This window comes from Monomorium pharaonis, chromosome 11, assembly GCF_013373865.1.
Source record: "Monomorium pharaonis isolate MP-MQ-018 chromosome 11, ASM1337386v2, whole genome shotgun sequence".
NCBI classification, from domain to species: Eukaryota; Metazoa; Arthropoda; class Insecta; order Hymenoptera; family Formicidae; genus Monomorium; species Monomorium pharaonis.
The window spans coordinates 4,571,331-4,588,023 of record NC_050477.1 but is presented as its reverse complement, the minus strand read 5'-3'; the positions used below and the strand labels follow the sequence as shown (position 1 = coordinate 4,588,023).

The 16,693-nt window shown below is 50.4% G+C and overlaps 2 protein-coding genes across 7 annotated transcripts in view; both read right to left on the bottom strand.

The window, feature by feature from the left end:
* The window catches only part of LOC105835189 (protein tramtrack, alpha isoform), a 45,754-nt gene extending 33,984 nt beyond the window's left edge, over positions 1-11,770 (bottom strand). Inside the window, exon 1 of one of the 6 annotated variants that reach the window (XM_036293881.1) lies at positions 11,371-11,770. The gene's annotated coding sequence lies outside the window, so the exon portion shown is untranslated. The other 5 variants (XM_036293883.1, XM_036293884.1, XM_036293878.1 and 2 more) reach the window with 5 other exon arrangements.
* Positions 11,771-11,844: 74 nt separating this feature from the next.
* On the bottom strand, positions 11,845-16,330 carry LOC114254676 (the record flags this gene model as incomplete). Its single annotated transcript, XM_028191520.2, is given in 3 exon segments — positions 11,845-16,007; positions 16,010-16,085; positions 16,133-16,330. Coding segments are annotated over 3 exon segments (414 nt in total), but the record flags the coding sequence as incomplete, so codon positions are not given.
* Positions 16,331-16,693: the final 363 nt, after the last annotated feature.

Sequence of the window (16,693 nt, the reverse complement as noted above, 5' to 3'; positions counted from 1 at the left end):
TCATCTCGGCTACTCCTGTCGCTCGCAAGAAGGCGAGAGATACGGATCGATTAGAGGAACATTCCGCTGAGTCAGCTGCTCAAGGATGTACGTGTCCGGTCGGCGAAATCACTCGTGCCGCCGCGATTCCGTCACGGTGCAACACGCGCCTCTTATTTCTCTTTTCGCCCTCTCTCTCTCTCTCTCTCTCTCTCTCTCTCCCCCGCCCATCCCCGTCCCTGTGCCCGCCGCCACCCCTCCGCTGTTCTTTCCTTGCGCGTGCGCGGGAAGGAAGACCGGCGCGAATATTACCGCGATTGCGACATCCGCGGCGATTCCTCGAGTCGCGATTTACGTGACTCGCAGCTGCGATCTCGTCGCCTTCGCGCTACTTTGCTGAGACGACGAGGGAGAGGGACACGGGGAAAGAGGATAAGGAGTAAGAGAAGGAGGAGGAGAAGAACGCGGACGTGGCGAGAGGGAAGGGGCAAGAGAAAATCGCGCGGCGCGAGGACGCGCATCCGGAGGTGACGCATTCGTCCTACAAATAGGGGGTTGCTGTATCGATTGGCCGAATTTCGACAGGCAGGATCGAGGTCGAAATCGACAAACGAAAGGAAGAGACAAGGGAAAGGGAGGAAAAGGGTGCCGCGCGCAGGTGTAGAGCGTTCCCCCGGCGAGGAAGATTAAAACGTATTTTTGTTGAGCTCTCTTCCAAGCCCAAAGATCATTGAGCTTTCACGTATGCCCGGCACCCGACATAATGAGATATATATCTCTATCGCAATTTGAAATGTAAAATCGACATGTGTGCAAAACATGCCGGGGGGGGGGGGATGGGGGATTTCACTATCAACGATTATATATTGAAGATCTGGCGCAAAACGTCTTTATGATACCTTCCTCCATCTCGTGCGACTATAATAATTAGGGCAAGGAAAACGCAAGGCCGTAAGCGGCACGATTACATCGTTAATTAGCAATTACGCGATAGCGCACGAGTGCCGTAGCGACTCTTTCGCCGACTCGATCGCGTTTCTTCACAAGTCGCCGGATTATTCTCCTAACGGAATAAGTATCCCTCTTTCCTCTGACAATAAAAATTCCTCCCTAAGGTTATTACAATTTGGTATTATCGTTATTTTGTTAATAATACTTTATTCATTACGAAGGGTGCGATTCACCTGACGCTGCGAAAGCTTTGAAGCATTTGAGTGACCAATCAGAACAAAGAATTTTACAAATTGGCCAATCATAGAATGTTTCGAAGCATTTGTAGCATCAAGTGGATCATACCCGGGGATACTTGACACGGATCGCATCTCCCTTCCTTCCCGCGGGACTGCGATAATAATAATTCGAGGAGGACGAGTGCGCGCTTGGATATCTGTTCCCTGTCACACCTCCACCCACCATGGGGGAGTGTCAGGATGCGACTCGAAACGACACGGCGTATTCACATTCCTCGGTTCACACACACTCACACACACCCCTCTCCACACACCCACATACAGACAGACACAGACACACATGCCCGCACGCACGCCCCGCATGCGTCACGCGGATGCACGCGTGTACGAGGTGTCGCGCACAAATCTTCTCGCGAGAAGATTGTGCACACAAATGTGTGTGTGTGTGTGTGTGTGTGTGAGATCATCGAAAAACATCGGAAAACATTCCGTAGAATTAGGAATGCAGGAAGCCCTAGTCGAGACTTAAATAATTTCTCGCTGCACAATCTCGGTCAAATAATAGCTGCGAGCGTTGTTTGCGAAGACAATTAGCGTTGAAAAGACGTGAGGGAACATTCTTTATCTGCGCTTAGCTGGATACTACTCTGTGGGCGCGTGATGATGATGAAGGCGACGAATATACAGCCGGGCAGGCCGGGAGGACGAGCGGACGGGGTTTCCCGGTACACCCTGTATATCTGGCTCGTGAGCTAGTGTGCGTGCGTGTGTATGTGTATGTGTAGAAGCGCCGTCAGTCAGCGCAGGTACTGCTCATTCCGTTAGCCGCGGCGTGCCACCAGGTACGGCGGAGTTAACGGAGAATTTTGCGACGCGCGGAGGGGGGGAGGAGGGGGGGGGAGAGCCGCGCGGGCCCTGTCGGCCGCCGCCACGCCGAGCACACAGCCGTGTCCCACATTTTCGAAGCTTCGCGGAGGAGAAGCGGCCGCGATACTCCCGATTCGCACGCTCGCGCACGCCCGGGATTAACCTGAAGTCGGTCTAGCTAGGACGACTCGTAATTATCACACGTCAGCGCATTTCTACGTATGCTTCACAAATTAATCAGAATTATAATAACGATCACTATCGTTATTATTGTTATCGTTGTTATTATTATTATTTCGGTCTTTGAATGAAAAACGAAAGAAAAAAGGATTCGGTCCCGCCGATTTAATACACGGCCGCATTTAAGAATCCCTCACCGAGTCAGCCGACCCCTCATGCGCGTTCTCGCCGCCGAGCGGCCATCTTTGTGGCTCCGCATCCCGCTCTCTTCCCCCCGAGCCCCCGGCAGTCCTACATCTCTCCCAGCCCTCACCGACGTCCCTCTCGCCCTCTCACGCCACCCTCCCGGCGATGACGACGCTCGACCTCGCCGCGCGCATTGGCGCCCATCCCGCAAAAATTTTTTCAGCCTCCTTGCAAAAATTTCACGAGTCTCGATAGAAATGTGCTGCAGCGATTTTCCACGTCGATGTATTTCTTACTCGATAACAAGCATTCTCGTTTAATTAACGCAAAGTATCCTAACGCGTAGCGTTTTTTTTTTTTTTTTAAATCCAATTTGTCGAAATCTAAAGTAACCCGCGAACACATAACAACATCCAAGGATGACGCGAGATTAATTGAAGCGATTGCGGGGAAAAACCAGGGAGTTTTACGAGTTTTCCTCACGTCGTTCGCGACGCTGTCGTGCGTGACGCTCGACCTCAATGGACGGTGCGCGCGCGCGCGTCAAGGGGAGGGAAAAAAAAAAAGATCGCAAGAAACGCGGGCGATCCGCGAAAGGATGTCGCGGTTCCGGTGACTGAATGTTGTACGAGGACGGGGCAAACCGACGCGACCGGACAAAAAATGGAAAAGAGAACTCTGGAGGGATGTGACGAGGGATATCCTACGGGATATACAAAAACACAGGGGCGGCCAACGAGCTGGGGTGGGCAACGGTGCATGGATCGAATCGCTCTATGGGAACGAGAAATTGCGTAGGAAATCGGTGAAACGAGACGTGAGACCCTTGATGTTACAGGTGGAGACAATCCGATACTGACACTGGCGAATTAGTCATCAAGTCCGTAAAGCCAACGTACCGTAAACTGTATCCTGAAAATATTTCCTAGCCATTCGAAAAATTTCACCCTGATAATGTAATACAGGAAACTTCCTGTAAACAGATATCTTCCCCACGAAAATATCTTCTAAAAGATAATCTCCGAACATTTTAAAAGTGTACACTGATAAAAAAAAAGAGATTACTTATTGCCAACTATTTTATATCAATAATATGTATTTCAAATACGAGTAATATTTTCTATAAACAAATAATATTTATGTGTTCGGTGTAAATAAGTTAAATTTGAACGTAGTTGCTAGCACTAATAAAATACTTATTTGAATCGAGCAATTTTTCATGCAAAAGAGCATTTTAGGAAGACTTGAAAATTATTATTTTCCAGCCTTCGTGATTTTCTATGAAATCCCCAAAGGGCTTAGAAAACATAAAAGGCCATTATAAATGCCACTCCGACTAATGTTTTTCGTCGAGCGAGAGAAAGCAAGAATACTCTATGAATATTCTGAGAAAATTTCCTTGAAAACGGGTATAATATTCTGCGTCACTCTTTTTTCTTGGAAGGGATTATTCCGGGAACGGTTTCTAGGACATTGTACTACATATATATTGGTAGACCTTATTCCGCCCCATGTAAGGACGGAACTACCCTTCTTTCCTTTTCGCATTCGACGAAAACCTCGGAAAAACTGCCGGTCAATTGTACCTCGCCCCTAACCGTCCGTTTAGAAATGCAAAAAATTTCGCCGAAGCATTCCACTGCTCTCTTCTTTATCCGGTTTGTTTGCCCGACTACCTGAGTTCGACCCTGTACGCCAGGTACCTGCAATAAGCGGCAAACGCGGCAGGTGTAACTAGGGCGCGACACCCATTTCGAGCCTGTAGTTGCGCGACATAGTCGCAGAAGCAAGTGCAACACGCAAGTGCAGCGGGGTTGCAAAGTCCCCCTTTTTCTTCTTCCCTTGCGTGTACGAATGCGAGGAACAAAGGGGGAGCCGGCTCGAGACAGCGGTCCCCACGAATAAATCCTTGCGTCCCTCCCCGACCTCGACCTTCGTCCACCGTCGTTGGGAGGAAACGAAGGAAGAGAGGGACATTGTTGGATATTCGACACCCTGCTGAATATAACAATTACAGAATAATGCACGTCACAACGCGCCCGGAGGGTCGCGCGTCCAGGAATGAAGCGACGTCATTCGAAAAATCGATCGACTAATTGAATCAAGGACTTAGAGAGGGGTGAAGGGGGAGAGGAGAGAAGCGAGACACTAGTCTGCACTGCATAGAGATTCGGAACAACTCTGCTGGCACGACCTCGTTTCGAAAAAGGGTTTCATATTATTTAAGCCGATACGTAAAGCGCTTCAAATCTATCGTCAAAAACGTTACAACCGATAATTCGTCATTTAAATCAGTATTAAAATAATATTTCCATTAATTCCTTGCTAAATTTATCACAAATTGTTAATTTTATTACTACACGGAAACTGTAGTACTTTCTGCATTTTAAAACATAGTAATACGTCAATAAGAAAGCATTTACAACTAATTTTATATATACATTAATTTAATAATCATAATATAAGGTATACAATAAATATATTCTTAATTACGTTGTATTATTTTTATTATTTTATTATTTTTAGCACAATTATTAGTATATAAATAAACATACACGTGCCGAGAAATAAAAATATCACGCGCTTCTACTTGAGAAATATCCAAAATTAAATCAGCTCTTAATTACATAAAAAATCCTGATAAGAGACAATATAGTCTGGGATATTTTTCTTTACTGCCGTAATCGTGCTTACGATGCACGAACGCACGCAATTTACCCTATCTTCCAGAAAATCAAAACTTCGACGAGTTGGCAAGAGTGCAAACCGCTGTTCGAGACCCGACATTCTCTTGTAACGGATATAAGTATCCTGCCGATCGTGCAGTTGTAAATCGACACACGCAAATAAAAGGAAAGTTGATAAGGGAAAGAAAGACAGATATGCCACAACAGTTGTTACATAGACAAATTTCGTAAATCGTGTGCCTTCCGCACACGTTTACTGGCCGAGGGAAACACGATGGAAATTGAACGGATGGCATTCTCGTTACGACAAAATTACACTTGGAAAATCGTAAGAGTAATCGCGCACAAATAACAACTCGGAGCACCCTATATAAGTTCGCGTGACGTACGGGGAATTAGTCTCGAGATAAAACTTATACCGGTAATGGGGTTCGATGATATGAATTTTAACACGGTCCAAGTACGTGACTGAACGTGTACATTAATTAACGAAAGGAAACAGGAACGGAGGGATGCGTAATGCTATGATTTCAGTTCACCGTGGAAGAACAGGAAGGAGGAAACCTCCGCCGCTTTTACAGTCGCGATTACACGGAAACCCCTTTCCTCGGTTCAGGGAACACCCCTAGTTTTTTCTCCTATTCAAAAACTCCATTGCGCATTGTTCAGAGAGAATATGCGCGCGGTGAAAATAATCAGATAATGCGGAAGTCACGTGTGAAAGACCAAAAGTCGAAAAGTCTGAGAAATTTTTTTTTTCCATTCGAACGATCAAGAGGAACGAAATGTTAGATAAGCAAGGGATTCGTAGGGGGAAACCGGCGAGACTCGTGGGGGAGATTAGAGCACCTGAGAAAATTCAAGGCACCAACGAGATTCCAGGAAATGTCAAGCTAAAGCAGAAATTAACAGGAAGCTCTGCGGATTGAAAATCGGGCGTATTCAATACATAAAAACGTTTATGTTAACCCCGCGCTATTTATCTACGTTCTCCCTTCGTTCTCCCCCCAACTACCATCATCATCATTATCATCATCAACATCATCATGGTCATTGTCATCATCATCGCCACTATAATTGGCGCCGCTTCAACCCCTCGCGGGTACCGCGATAAAATCGTCACGCTACTCTTAATCAGGAGGGAGGGCGAGAGCCCGCAGGAAGTCGCATGTAAATTCTCATCGGAACGCACGTGGGTATACTACTGGTCGACGACGCTTCGTTGCGTGCACTTGTCGCCCGCGTGCGTACATTGCAGCACCCCTCCGCGCGCTTCACCCTCCCCCCCCCTCCTTTCTCTGTGTCCCCGAAACCCTCTTTGCCCCTCCCGACTGCTTTCAACTGCGCTTTTTATGAAGTCGAGACGCTCGAGTCCTTGAACGACGAGGGCGCGATCGAAAGGACCCGAGGCCCTTTTCTCTCCTAATCTCCCTTTCGATAACCAGAGAGATGAGAGCGATGTATCAAAAGCGAAGACGAATCGTCGTAAGAAAAAAGTGCGGGAAAAAAATTCTCTCGGAAAATTTCCATTTCAATCGACACGATTGAAGGGAGATAATTCTAGTTCGAAAGAAAGATAACGTCATCGCACGTGCATGAAAAAATTTCGACAACGGAAAATTTATTCGCGAGTTCTCTCTTTCTTGTCATCAATTAAAAAGCTATTTCAAACTGAAGAGCTCGCAAGGAAAACGGTATTTTACGTAACTATATACGGGGTGTCATTATCGGTAGCGCTTCTCCCATAGACAAGGCGAGAGGGGGGAGAGAGAGAGAGAGGCGTGGCGATAGGAGCCTCCTTGACACCTCGCGCGTGGAATAAACACTCGAAATCTCGAAGTGAAGGCCCTTGGCACCCGGGAGTTGCGAAACGCGACGGAGCCAAGTCCAATCTCGAGTGCGCGCGCCTATATCTTCAAGATAACACGAATCCCCCGTTAACTACGTACATCGAGATAACTCGGGGCTAGAGCGGCGAAGTGCCCCGCGACAAAACACTACTTATTTACCATCGTGAAATTTCGGCTTTTTTCAGACCGGAGCTATCGGGGAGACTGCGCGTGCGCGCTTATCGAGGGAGATAAAGATGGTTTTCAAAATAAAGGAACGTCAAAACAATCTCCCCCGGTTACGGTTTATCCCGAAGAGCGAACCTTGTTAACGATTCACACATATACACGCACATTTTCCGGCTGCGATACATAACGGTCGGGATTTTTCCTTTCGCTCGGGGAATTCACCGGGAAAATGACGAGGCACGGCACTGTGCGTTTACACGCGCGCACGCACGCACGCACGCACGCAAGCAGGCGCGCGCACGCAGAGGCATACAAAGTACAAAAACTCACCCACACACCGACAGCACCCCGACGTGACTCACGAACACGTCCGCGCATCCACAGCCAGCGCCTCCTTCTCGGGGGAGGGAAGAGTGGGGGCGCGCGCGGGGGACGCACAAGTTGCACAATTCTCGTTATCACACCACAAAGTTGCGTCGATCGGCGGACTTAATTGCCGGCGCCGCGCAGCATCAACGTTTGCCCGTTCTTCTCCCCTCAACCCCTCCTTTCGTAGCCGAGAGGAAGGAGCACGGAGGAGAAGCGCCAAGGAGCCAAGCCACGTGCTCTCTCTCCGAGATCTCCGAGATCCACGTCGTGGTCGCCCGAGGCTCACCTGTTATGTCGCGACGACGAGGATAGAGAGAGATAGGAGGGCGCGAGCGCGAGGAGAATCGTAAGTCAGGATCGCCGTCGATCGTGAGGCGAGACGAGGTGTGAGGCAGGGAAACGTAGCAGCACGAAGTACAGGCACGCACGCACGCGGCTTCAATGAGCGCGACTGACGACTGGCGAGGGGGAGGATGCCCGGCGGACGGACGGACGGACGGACGGACGGACGCGGCCGAAGACAACCGAGCTTCACCGAGCGGGCTGAAGTCGGCCTCGACACCCCGGGGCGTATCGGCGCCTATGGGCAGCGCCGCCGTAGCCGACCGCGCGACACGTCGAGGGAGCGGCGGCGGGCAAGGGGAGCGCGTAATGGGAGGGTAGGGTAGAGAGGCACGCCGCGGGGGAGAGAGAGGAGGAAGGAGGAGGAGGTGGAGGAAGAAGAGGAGGGGACTAGGGGAGAGGGATTTACGCAACCCTTTCCTAAGCGAAAAATCCACGTCGAGAAGCACGCCGTCCGTCGATGCGCCGATAAGCCACGTAGTACCCTCGTACTCCGCGCGCGCTCCGTCTCTCTCCCCCTTAAGGGTAGCAGGGACGGCGGAGGGGGGGAAATGAGAAGGAAAGAGAGAGCGCGAGTTCTCTTCTGTATCGCGGTTTCGCTTCGTGGAAAAGAAACTACCTCGAAACTAACCTCTTCCGTTCCGCCCCGCCAATTCGCCGCTGTTAACCCTTCCGACGCAGCCACGTAGGAACGCGCGCGCGCAGCGTAAAAACACGCACACACACAGCAGCGCACAGGCACACACACGCACGCACGTAAACACAGACACGCACGCGAGCGCAATCGTACACTCGCGGCGCGACTCACTCGGGGCTGTGCACGAACGTACTACCGCACGAACGGCACCCAGTCGAGGTGGAAGAGAGAATGAAAAACCCGACGTGATGGGTACAAGGGTCGAACGGAGGCAAGAACGGTGGGAGGGGGTGCAAAGAGGGAGAATGGCACGAAGCGGACGGGGAGCGAAGAGAGGAAGCGGGGCGAGAGGCGGAGGGAGGGGGACCCCCGCGCGTAAAGAGGTGTATACGTGTCGCGCGCGAGCGAGGGAGGAAACGAGAGAAAGATCGTCTGGTCGCGTTGGCAATATCGATTCGCGAGGGTGGCTCGCGATGGCAACGACCCTGCCGATGTCTCGTCACTCGATTCGCGTCGCGTTTTGCGAGCGTCGCCGCTGTCGAAAAATTCGCATATTTCTCTCGGGCTTATCGACACCGCCCGGTCCCGACCCGACGACACCCGAGTGCGCGGGGCACACCTCGATTCCTTCCTTTCTTCGTTCACCCCTGTGTCTCGGAACAGACGAACGAGAGATATAAACGCGATGACACAACGTCACAGAGGAGGAGGAGGAGGAGCAGGGCAATAAGGAGGTGACGCGAGGACGAGGAGGAGGCTCGTTAAAGATCGAATGTACCGCCTGGTTTATCATTAGGACGCGCGATCGTGCACCACCACTCGCACTTACCTTGGCATCCTCGCCGTTAAACGAGGACGACGACAACGACGATGAGAAACGGGGTGAGAGACAGGAGCGGGCGATCCGTATCCGTGGCGCGCGCGCGTAAGGACGTGCACACGACTCGGCCCGTGTGCAGCACTAGGACGCCATGTCAGCAAGTCGAGGCGCGGACGGACTCTCTCGGGGCAGATACGTACGCGCGGCCGAGCGGCGTACGTACATACACACGTATACGCCGCGAGCACACGCACACACGCGTCGGGGGCCGTGCGCGAAAGCGAGACGGAAGGCGCACGCACACCACGCCGCTGACCAACCCGCGCGAGCCGCGCCGGGGAATTTCTGCTGCGCCACCGAACGGCCGTCACGGAACCTCGCCTACGCCCGCCTAGCCAACCAGCCACTCCAGCCAGCCACAAGCCAGCCAGCTAGCTAGCTAGTCACGGACGTGTCTTCCACTCGCAGTACCCTTCACCGTCGTCGCGGTGTGCCGCACCACACCGCGAGGAGACGTAGGCAGCAGCAGCAGCAGCGGTTGCGAGCGCGCGACACACACCCGCCCGTACGAACGAGCGTACGAATGTACGTTCGCTTCGCTTGCTCGCTCGTTCGCTCGCGCGCGCGCCCTCGTTCAACCGAACGAACCACCGACGTGCCACCGACGATGACCGAGTCGAGTCGAGCCGAACCGAGTCTCCGACTCTCCGCTCCGAAGTCGAGGAGTCGGCCGCGCGCGCTTCGGAGCCTCCCGCAAGAGCGCAAACTTCTACCACCACCGCCACCTAGAGAGACGCGACGCGACGCAACACGACGGAACGAAACGAAGCCGCGAAGCTTCCCCCGCTCCCCCCTCCCTCTCCCCCACTAAACCCTCTCTCGCGCTCTCTACCCTAGCGAGCCTCTCGCTCGTCCGCTCGCTCCCCCACCCCCGCACCCTATCGCTCGCGCTGTCCTCTTCGCTCTCACTCGCCTACTCGTTCTCCTTCTCGTAACGACGGCGTCTGTCACTCGTTCACTCGCTCTCTCTCTCTCTCTCTCTCTCTCTCTCCGTCGCGAATATCAAACTCCCTCCTCTCTCCTCGCTTCACCCTCTCCATACGTTGCTTCTTCCTCGCGTTAGCCCCCACAAGGAACGAACGACTCTCTCTCGTTTCCTCTCGCATTCTTATTGCACGCCGCGTTTCGTCCTCGTTCCACCCGTGAATCGCATCTCGCTCCTCCGTCCGTTCTACTTTGGCCCTCACCCTCGATCACCCTCGAAAAAGGGCACTTGCTTTCGCCCCTTTGTTCTCACGCTCTCAGATTCGGAGAGACCGTCCCCCGCTCGCCCGCACCCAGGACGCCCCTTTATCGCGGCCTTTCTTTTTTTGACGCCCGCACCCTCCTCCCCTTGCTCTCCTCCGTGTTTCGATTCTCAAATTAACGTATACTCCTCGATGATTCATCGAAAATCATAAAGAATAGGCAAATCGTGCGCAGAAAATATTAACCGTCGCTCGAACGGTATTATCGTTGAAACTTTGAGCGGGGCGAGTTTCCTAGACTATCATCCTTCGACCTTGAAATCGACTCCCGTGTCAAACTATCGCGTCAAGTAGACTCAGTTACCGAGAAACTTCATCCTCCGTCGCGAAAGTGCTGACCATTTCGGGTGAGTATCGGGCGAGGGTCAAGGCGGAGGACGAGAGAGAAACGGAGACCAAAGTCCTTTCCTGCGTGGTTGAGGAGGGTGGGGATGGACCGGCCACGAACGTCGCGGGGATGCACGTGGAGAGGGATGCGACTCCCCCGCCTCTAGTTCCCCCCCCGGCCGAGGGACAGGAAATTCGCGAGCGCGGAACGCCAACGACGAGGGAGGGAAGGGAGGGAGAAGGGAAGGTGTGCGCGGTGGTGTCGTCGTCGCGGGTTAGTAGCGAAGCGCGATTCGCGCGCCTGCGCACTTTTTTTCCGCCATGCGGCGGCGGCAGCGACGGCGAATCTCGCGTCCATCTCTCTCTTCTCTCCCTCTCTCTCTCTCTAGCTGTCCGTCGCAACCGCCGCCACTGCCACGAGGTCGCTTCGCAACCGAACCTCAAGTTATGCGCCAACCTACCCGACCACTGTTGCGTATCCGGCAGCAGCAAGTCTCTCTGCCAGTGAAGTTGCCCGCTGGTGATACTCCCTCGCTCCCGATGTTTCTCCTCATCCGTCTGAATCTCGCGTGGCTGCCAATCCGAGTAACCCCGGCGAGTAGTCTCCGCGACGGGCAGGATTGCTACGCTGGCAACAGGATTGCCGCGACACGTTCACCCCGACACGCGTGCCTCGCGTCGCAAATGCGCTGGCGTCGTCGCCACGATTTCGTGTCGTCCGCGCTCCGCGTCTTTGCCTTTCTCTCGCTCTTTCTCCTTCTCCCTTGCCCTCCTTCTTATCTCCTTCGTTCTGCCCCCCTCTACCCCCCCTGGCAGTTGCGTTTAACGGGATGTCCGCGCAGTTTCGCGCGACCAGACGAATGCAAAGGGGAGCTCTGACGCGATTTATTCGCATGCACATGCAATGTATTCATATATTTGTATTTTTTTGCAGCATGCCCGAGGAGGGTTGCTCCTCCCCCCTCTTCTCGCGTACACTTCTCAAGTGAGTGCGAACGCGCGATGAAACGGCAGGATCCTCGCAAGATCTTTTCGGTCGACTGATAAAAAAGGCACCGAGGAGGCCGCCTTGTCGCGATGGACGCGAGAGTGGCGTATAGTCAGACAAAAAAAAAGTGGCTGGAAGGGGAAGCTGTGGAGAGAGACTCTCGGGGCAGCGGCGGTAATGGTGGTAGCGACGGCGGCGGCGGCGGCGGCGGCGGCGGTGGCGGCGGTGGTAATATCGTGGAACGGAGGGGCTCGGGGGCGTGAAGGAACAACGTAGACGGCGTGGGCCGGGGTGAAGGGGAGTCACCACCGCCTTCGCGCCACTGTCGCGTTTGACTCTCACGACTACCGTTGCTGATCGTCTAGCGTCCTTGGCTCCGCTCTAGCGAGAGACTCTAGCTAGTTCTAGCTCGGAGCGTGCGCGCTCATTCGCTCGCTCCTCGAGAAACTCGGGCTCTCCTACCATTCTTTCGTTGCGCCCACGGCCAGGGCTGTATCGCTCAGGGCTGCTTTGCCTTTCCCCCCCTTCTTTCAGTCTGATCCCTTCCCAGTTATCTACACTCTGTCTCTCTCTTTTTCTTCATCTCTTTCTCTCTCCGTTTAATGTTTCTTCTGTTGCAAGAGAGCTCACTACGTTTTGCTTGGTTGTTATGATTATTTTCCTTAAGGGTTAATGTTTCAATAATATTTCAATTTAATTTAATTTTTCCTGTACAAAATACTTTTTTTTTTCTATGTACATATGTATATACAACGAAGAATAATAATGACGAATGAAAGAGAGAACGTGATACTTTTTACTGTACACTTTGGCAACCCTATCCGGCAACCTTCGCCTCCCCCCCTTCCCTGCCAGTACTTCGCTGGAATTCTGGCCCTGGCACGTCTAGGAAGCTTTAGAAACCTCGGTGAGAGTAGAAGGAACACACTTAGAGAAGGCGAGCAAGACGAAGGGAGGGAAGGGAAGTGACAGCAATGGCGTCATTGCTTGCGCGCGCGAAGGCGGAGGAGGGAGAGAGGGCTGTCTTCGCGTTACCACGGGGTGGAGGGCCGCCGCGGAACCGGAGGGGGAGAGGGGGAAGACAGAGAGGGATCCAAGGAGTACTACACGTGTCGCTGTTGCGCGGGGTGTTGACCCCAAATAGCTTTTTTAACGTGACGTAACCGCGAAAGGGTTGAGAAACGGCCGTGGCGACTGCCGGCCGATACGACGACGCGACTTCGCCTCGAACTCGGAAGAAAGAGAAAGAGCGAGGGAGAAGGAGGAGAGCCAAGCCTTCTCTTACGTCTTTGCCGGGCCTTGTCTTCTTGCCTTGCCTTTTGCCTGGGCTCCTTGCCTTCCAGCGCGACTCCCCGTTATACGTGCGCCAACGGAATGATCCTTTCGTACTTAAAAACGTTGCCTCCGCGCGTTCTGACCGACCGACCGTGTTCGGCCGGTTTTTCTGGAGGGTAAAACAATATAATTGTTCATCCATAATAAGTATGCAAAACATATCTTATGTCTCTCTCTCTTCCGAGTATAAGAAAAAGTATGGGAAATTTTATTCAAAATTTGCCACCTCTCGTTTGTACCTGTGTCATATCTTGAGACGTTTTTTAATGATTCTTTATTTTTAACGATTTAAAATGACTCTCGTTAAAATAGCACAGAAAAAACTGCGACACAGTCACAACATCTAGATAGTATCTCTGACAATATTTTTATGTCACTTTCTTGAAGAATCAGACGTAGTGGCAAACACGAGGGCTGTCGAGTATTATCACGAGCCATTTAATTAAAGTGTCGCATTCATCCGGAAACAAGCGGCGCATTAGCGCAAGCCTGCGAATTTGCATTTATTATTCGTAAATCAAGATTAGAATCGGTGGTTGAGGTGGGGCCCTGGTGATCGGGTCGTCGAGGGTAGCGTACCTCGTGACAAACGCACGATTACAACAGTGTTCGAATACATTTCCGGAAAATTAACGAGCCGTGGCGATGCGCCAAAGTACGCAAGCGAACGTGAAATGAAAGAGAGAGAGAGAGAGAGAGAGAGAGAGAGAGAATAAACTACATTCTCACGAAAAATCTAAATATGTAAATATATCCCGAACAAAATTTATTTAACGCAATCTAGCATAAAAATTAAAATCTACAATTATGCATAAAAAAAAGTATTTTGCTATCACAACGAATTTTATGCTGCTGTAGCAAAATCTATTAGTTATTAGCAATGAAAGTTTTACCGCACAAACGCGGTTTTTTAAAGAATTGTAAAATACGTATGTCTAACAAATTTGGATTTGTCTCTTTGATAAATATTTAGAAATTTTATTTCTAACGAAATTATATTATGGCATATTGAAAAATTTTAATCAATTTGTGATAATTGTGTAACATTTGCACAATGTACTTATCGGAATAAAAATCAAATGTGTAGGAGGCATATAAATATGTAAAACATTAAAAAAAAAAATTAAAATATATCGAAGCAAAGCCTTTTTCTCATGCCATAAAATTTTTGTTTCGCAACAAGAAGCTCGGACGTCACTGTTTGGATTTCCGACTTCGAGAGGAGAACTTGATTTGTGAAAATGATATCAATCGTTGTAACGGAGAGGGAAGGAGATGAGAGCTAGTAGGAGGGGGAGGATACATGAGATGAGACTAGTAGGGGGAACGGGTTGGTATTAATGTTAAATGTTAATGCGTCGCGCAACCGCGTGCCGCCGGCAACGAGCTAACGGGTGGCGTCCTATATATCGAATGTCTTCTCTCCGTCTTCCTCCTCAATGGTCCTAATTAGTGTACACATAAGGTTCGTGTGTTACGACACGCCGCCAGTGCCGTTCGTTCCAACTGGGAACCATATGCGATCGGAGAGGGGAGGGGGGGTTAAGTGTCGTCTTAACCTCTTTACTGTGCCGTGTTTGAATTCTCATCGGATCGACCAGCGATCCAATGGCAATCTTCTTCACGGCGCCGAGTGTCAATGACACCGATCATGCAAGGCAATTAAACACGGAGATCTGCATATCGGAAGTCGTACGCAGCCTCCTTTTAAAAGCCATCACGCGTAAAAAGAGAATTCTAATCGTAACCGTAAGCCGGTCGCGATTAAAAGTGCGATCTCACGTGTTTTGGAATGATCATGTTTAGGTCAACGTGCTCATGGTCTTTCGATTACGACTGTTTTTACGTATGACGGACGAATTATATCTTAAGGTCGATTTTGATCAATTTTCGATTACGTTGATTGACGATTAATTCAACTGGCAGAATTGCTTCGAGCAAAATTTCTAACTGCACGATTCACTGTCCTTAATCTTTTCTCTTTTTTTTTCACAAAAAAATTAAAATTTATTGGATATTGCTTAATTATCAATACACATTAAATAAAACTTTATGATAGTAGCATAAAGTTGCGTCTACTCTCTACGGCAATTATTTAAGTACAAATCTACCCTGAGCATATCTGATTGTTAAATGATCACCATTTCTTAGAAAATAAACCACCGAGAATACCTTTGTCAATAGAATCATTTTGAAGTATTCATGAGTGTGAATCATACGAAGCCTCTTCAGTCATGAAGGCTCAACTCGAGATAGACTATCTAATAAGTTAAACACCGATTAAATTAAACGAACGTTAGTCACTCTAAATCATCGATGTCAAAGTTACCTTAAATAATCGCTCTGATAATATTTGTATTCCTTCGTCTAATCGGAGTGACTGCCTCCTCCCTTTCGAATTCTATAACTTCAGACGTGTCCGTGAAACGTGTTTGTAGTTTCAAATAGCTATATCGGAAAATTCCGCTTCACTCCCCGATTATTTTCATCGAGGTGCCGATACCCCCCGGTCGAAACAAAAACTCCTTCGTCGAATGCATTCGGCTCGGATGAATCATCAGGCGAGGATCATCAAGTGCGAACCGTGTAAATTCGCCTTGACGCCACAGACGCGCGACTATCTTATCGAGCTCGGCTACACCCCGAGGAGGCGTGAATGATATTTTTTTTTTTTTTTTTTCAGCTGGCTGGTAGCAACCACGACGCGGTGCGAGCAACCACGACGCGGCCCTTCTAAGGTCAACATAGGGTTTTGAGGTCACGGCGAATGGAAAGGACCAGAGAGAGAGAGAGAGAAAGAGAGATACCAGCTCCCGCCGAGTTTCCCGGCCTTCCAATGATTCGAGAGCGAGGCTGCGTGCGTTGCGCGCTTCATATGCCAGATATCCTTATCCGTATACCATCGTGACCGCAAAGGATATTCTGAGAAACCGCGAGTGCAGAAGGAAACGACGCGTCGGTTCTCCTTTCATTTTGTCTCGCTCGTTCCTGCGGATCACGCAATCGTCACTGGACGCGATCGTCGCGGATGACTCATTTCGAATTAAAAAAAAAAAAAAAAAAGAAAACAGCCGCGAAAAGGTTCCCACAGAGAAGTGTCAATGGACACGCGTACCCCTTATTTCGTTAATTGAACCGATAGCGATAAGGAAATGGCAAAAATGAATAAATGCTATTAATATACGTTTCTATCTTTGAAAATATAATTATACATGTAGTCCCATTAAAGTGTCATCTCTCGCTACCCTAACTTAGCGGCTTACAACGAAAATCTCTGGTTCGTTCCGTACACGTGCGCGATCGTCGGGGCGCGGGATGGAGAGATCGGTGGACGAAGCGGCGGGAAACTCTCTCTCTTTCTCTCTCTCGGGAAAGTCTCTCGTGGAAGATCCCCGCTTACGGCTCTTCCATAAAAAGCGAGCAAGCGCCGCGTCGAGAAAGAGGGAGAAAGAGAGAGAGAG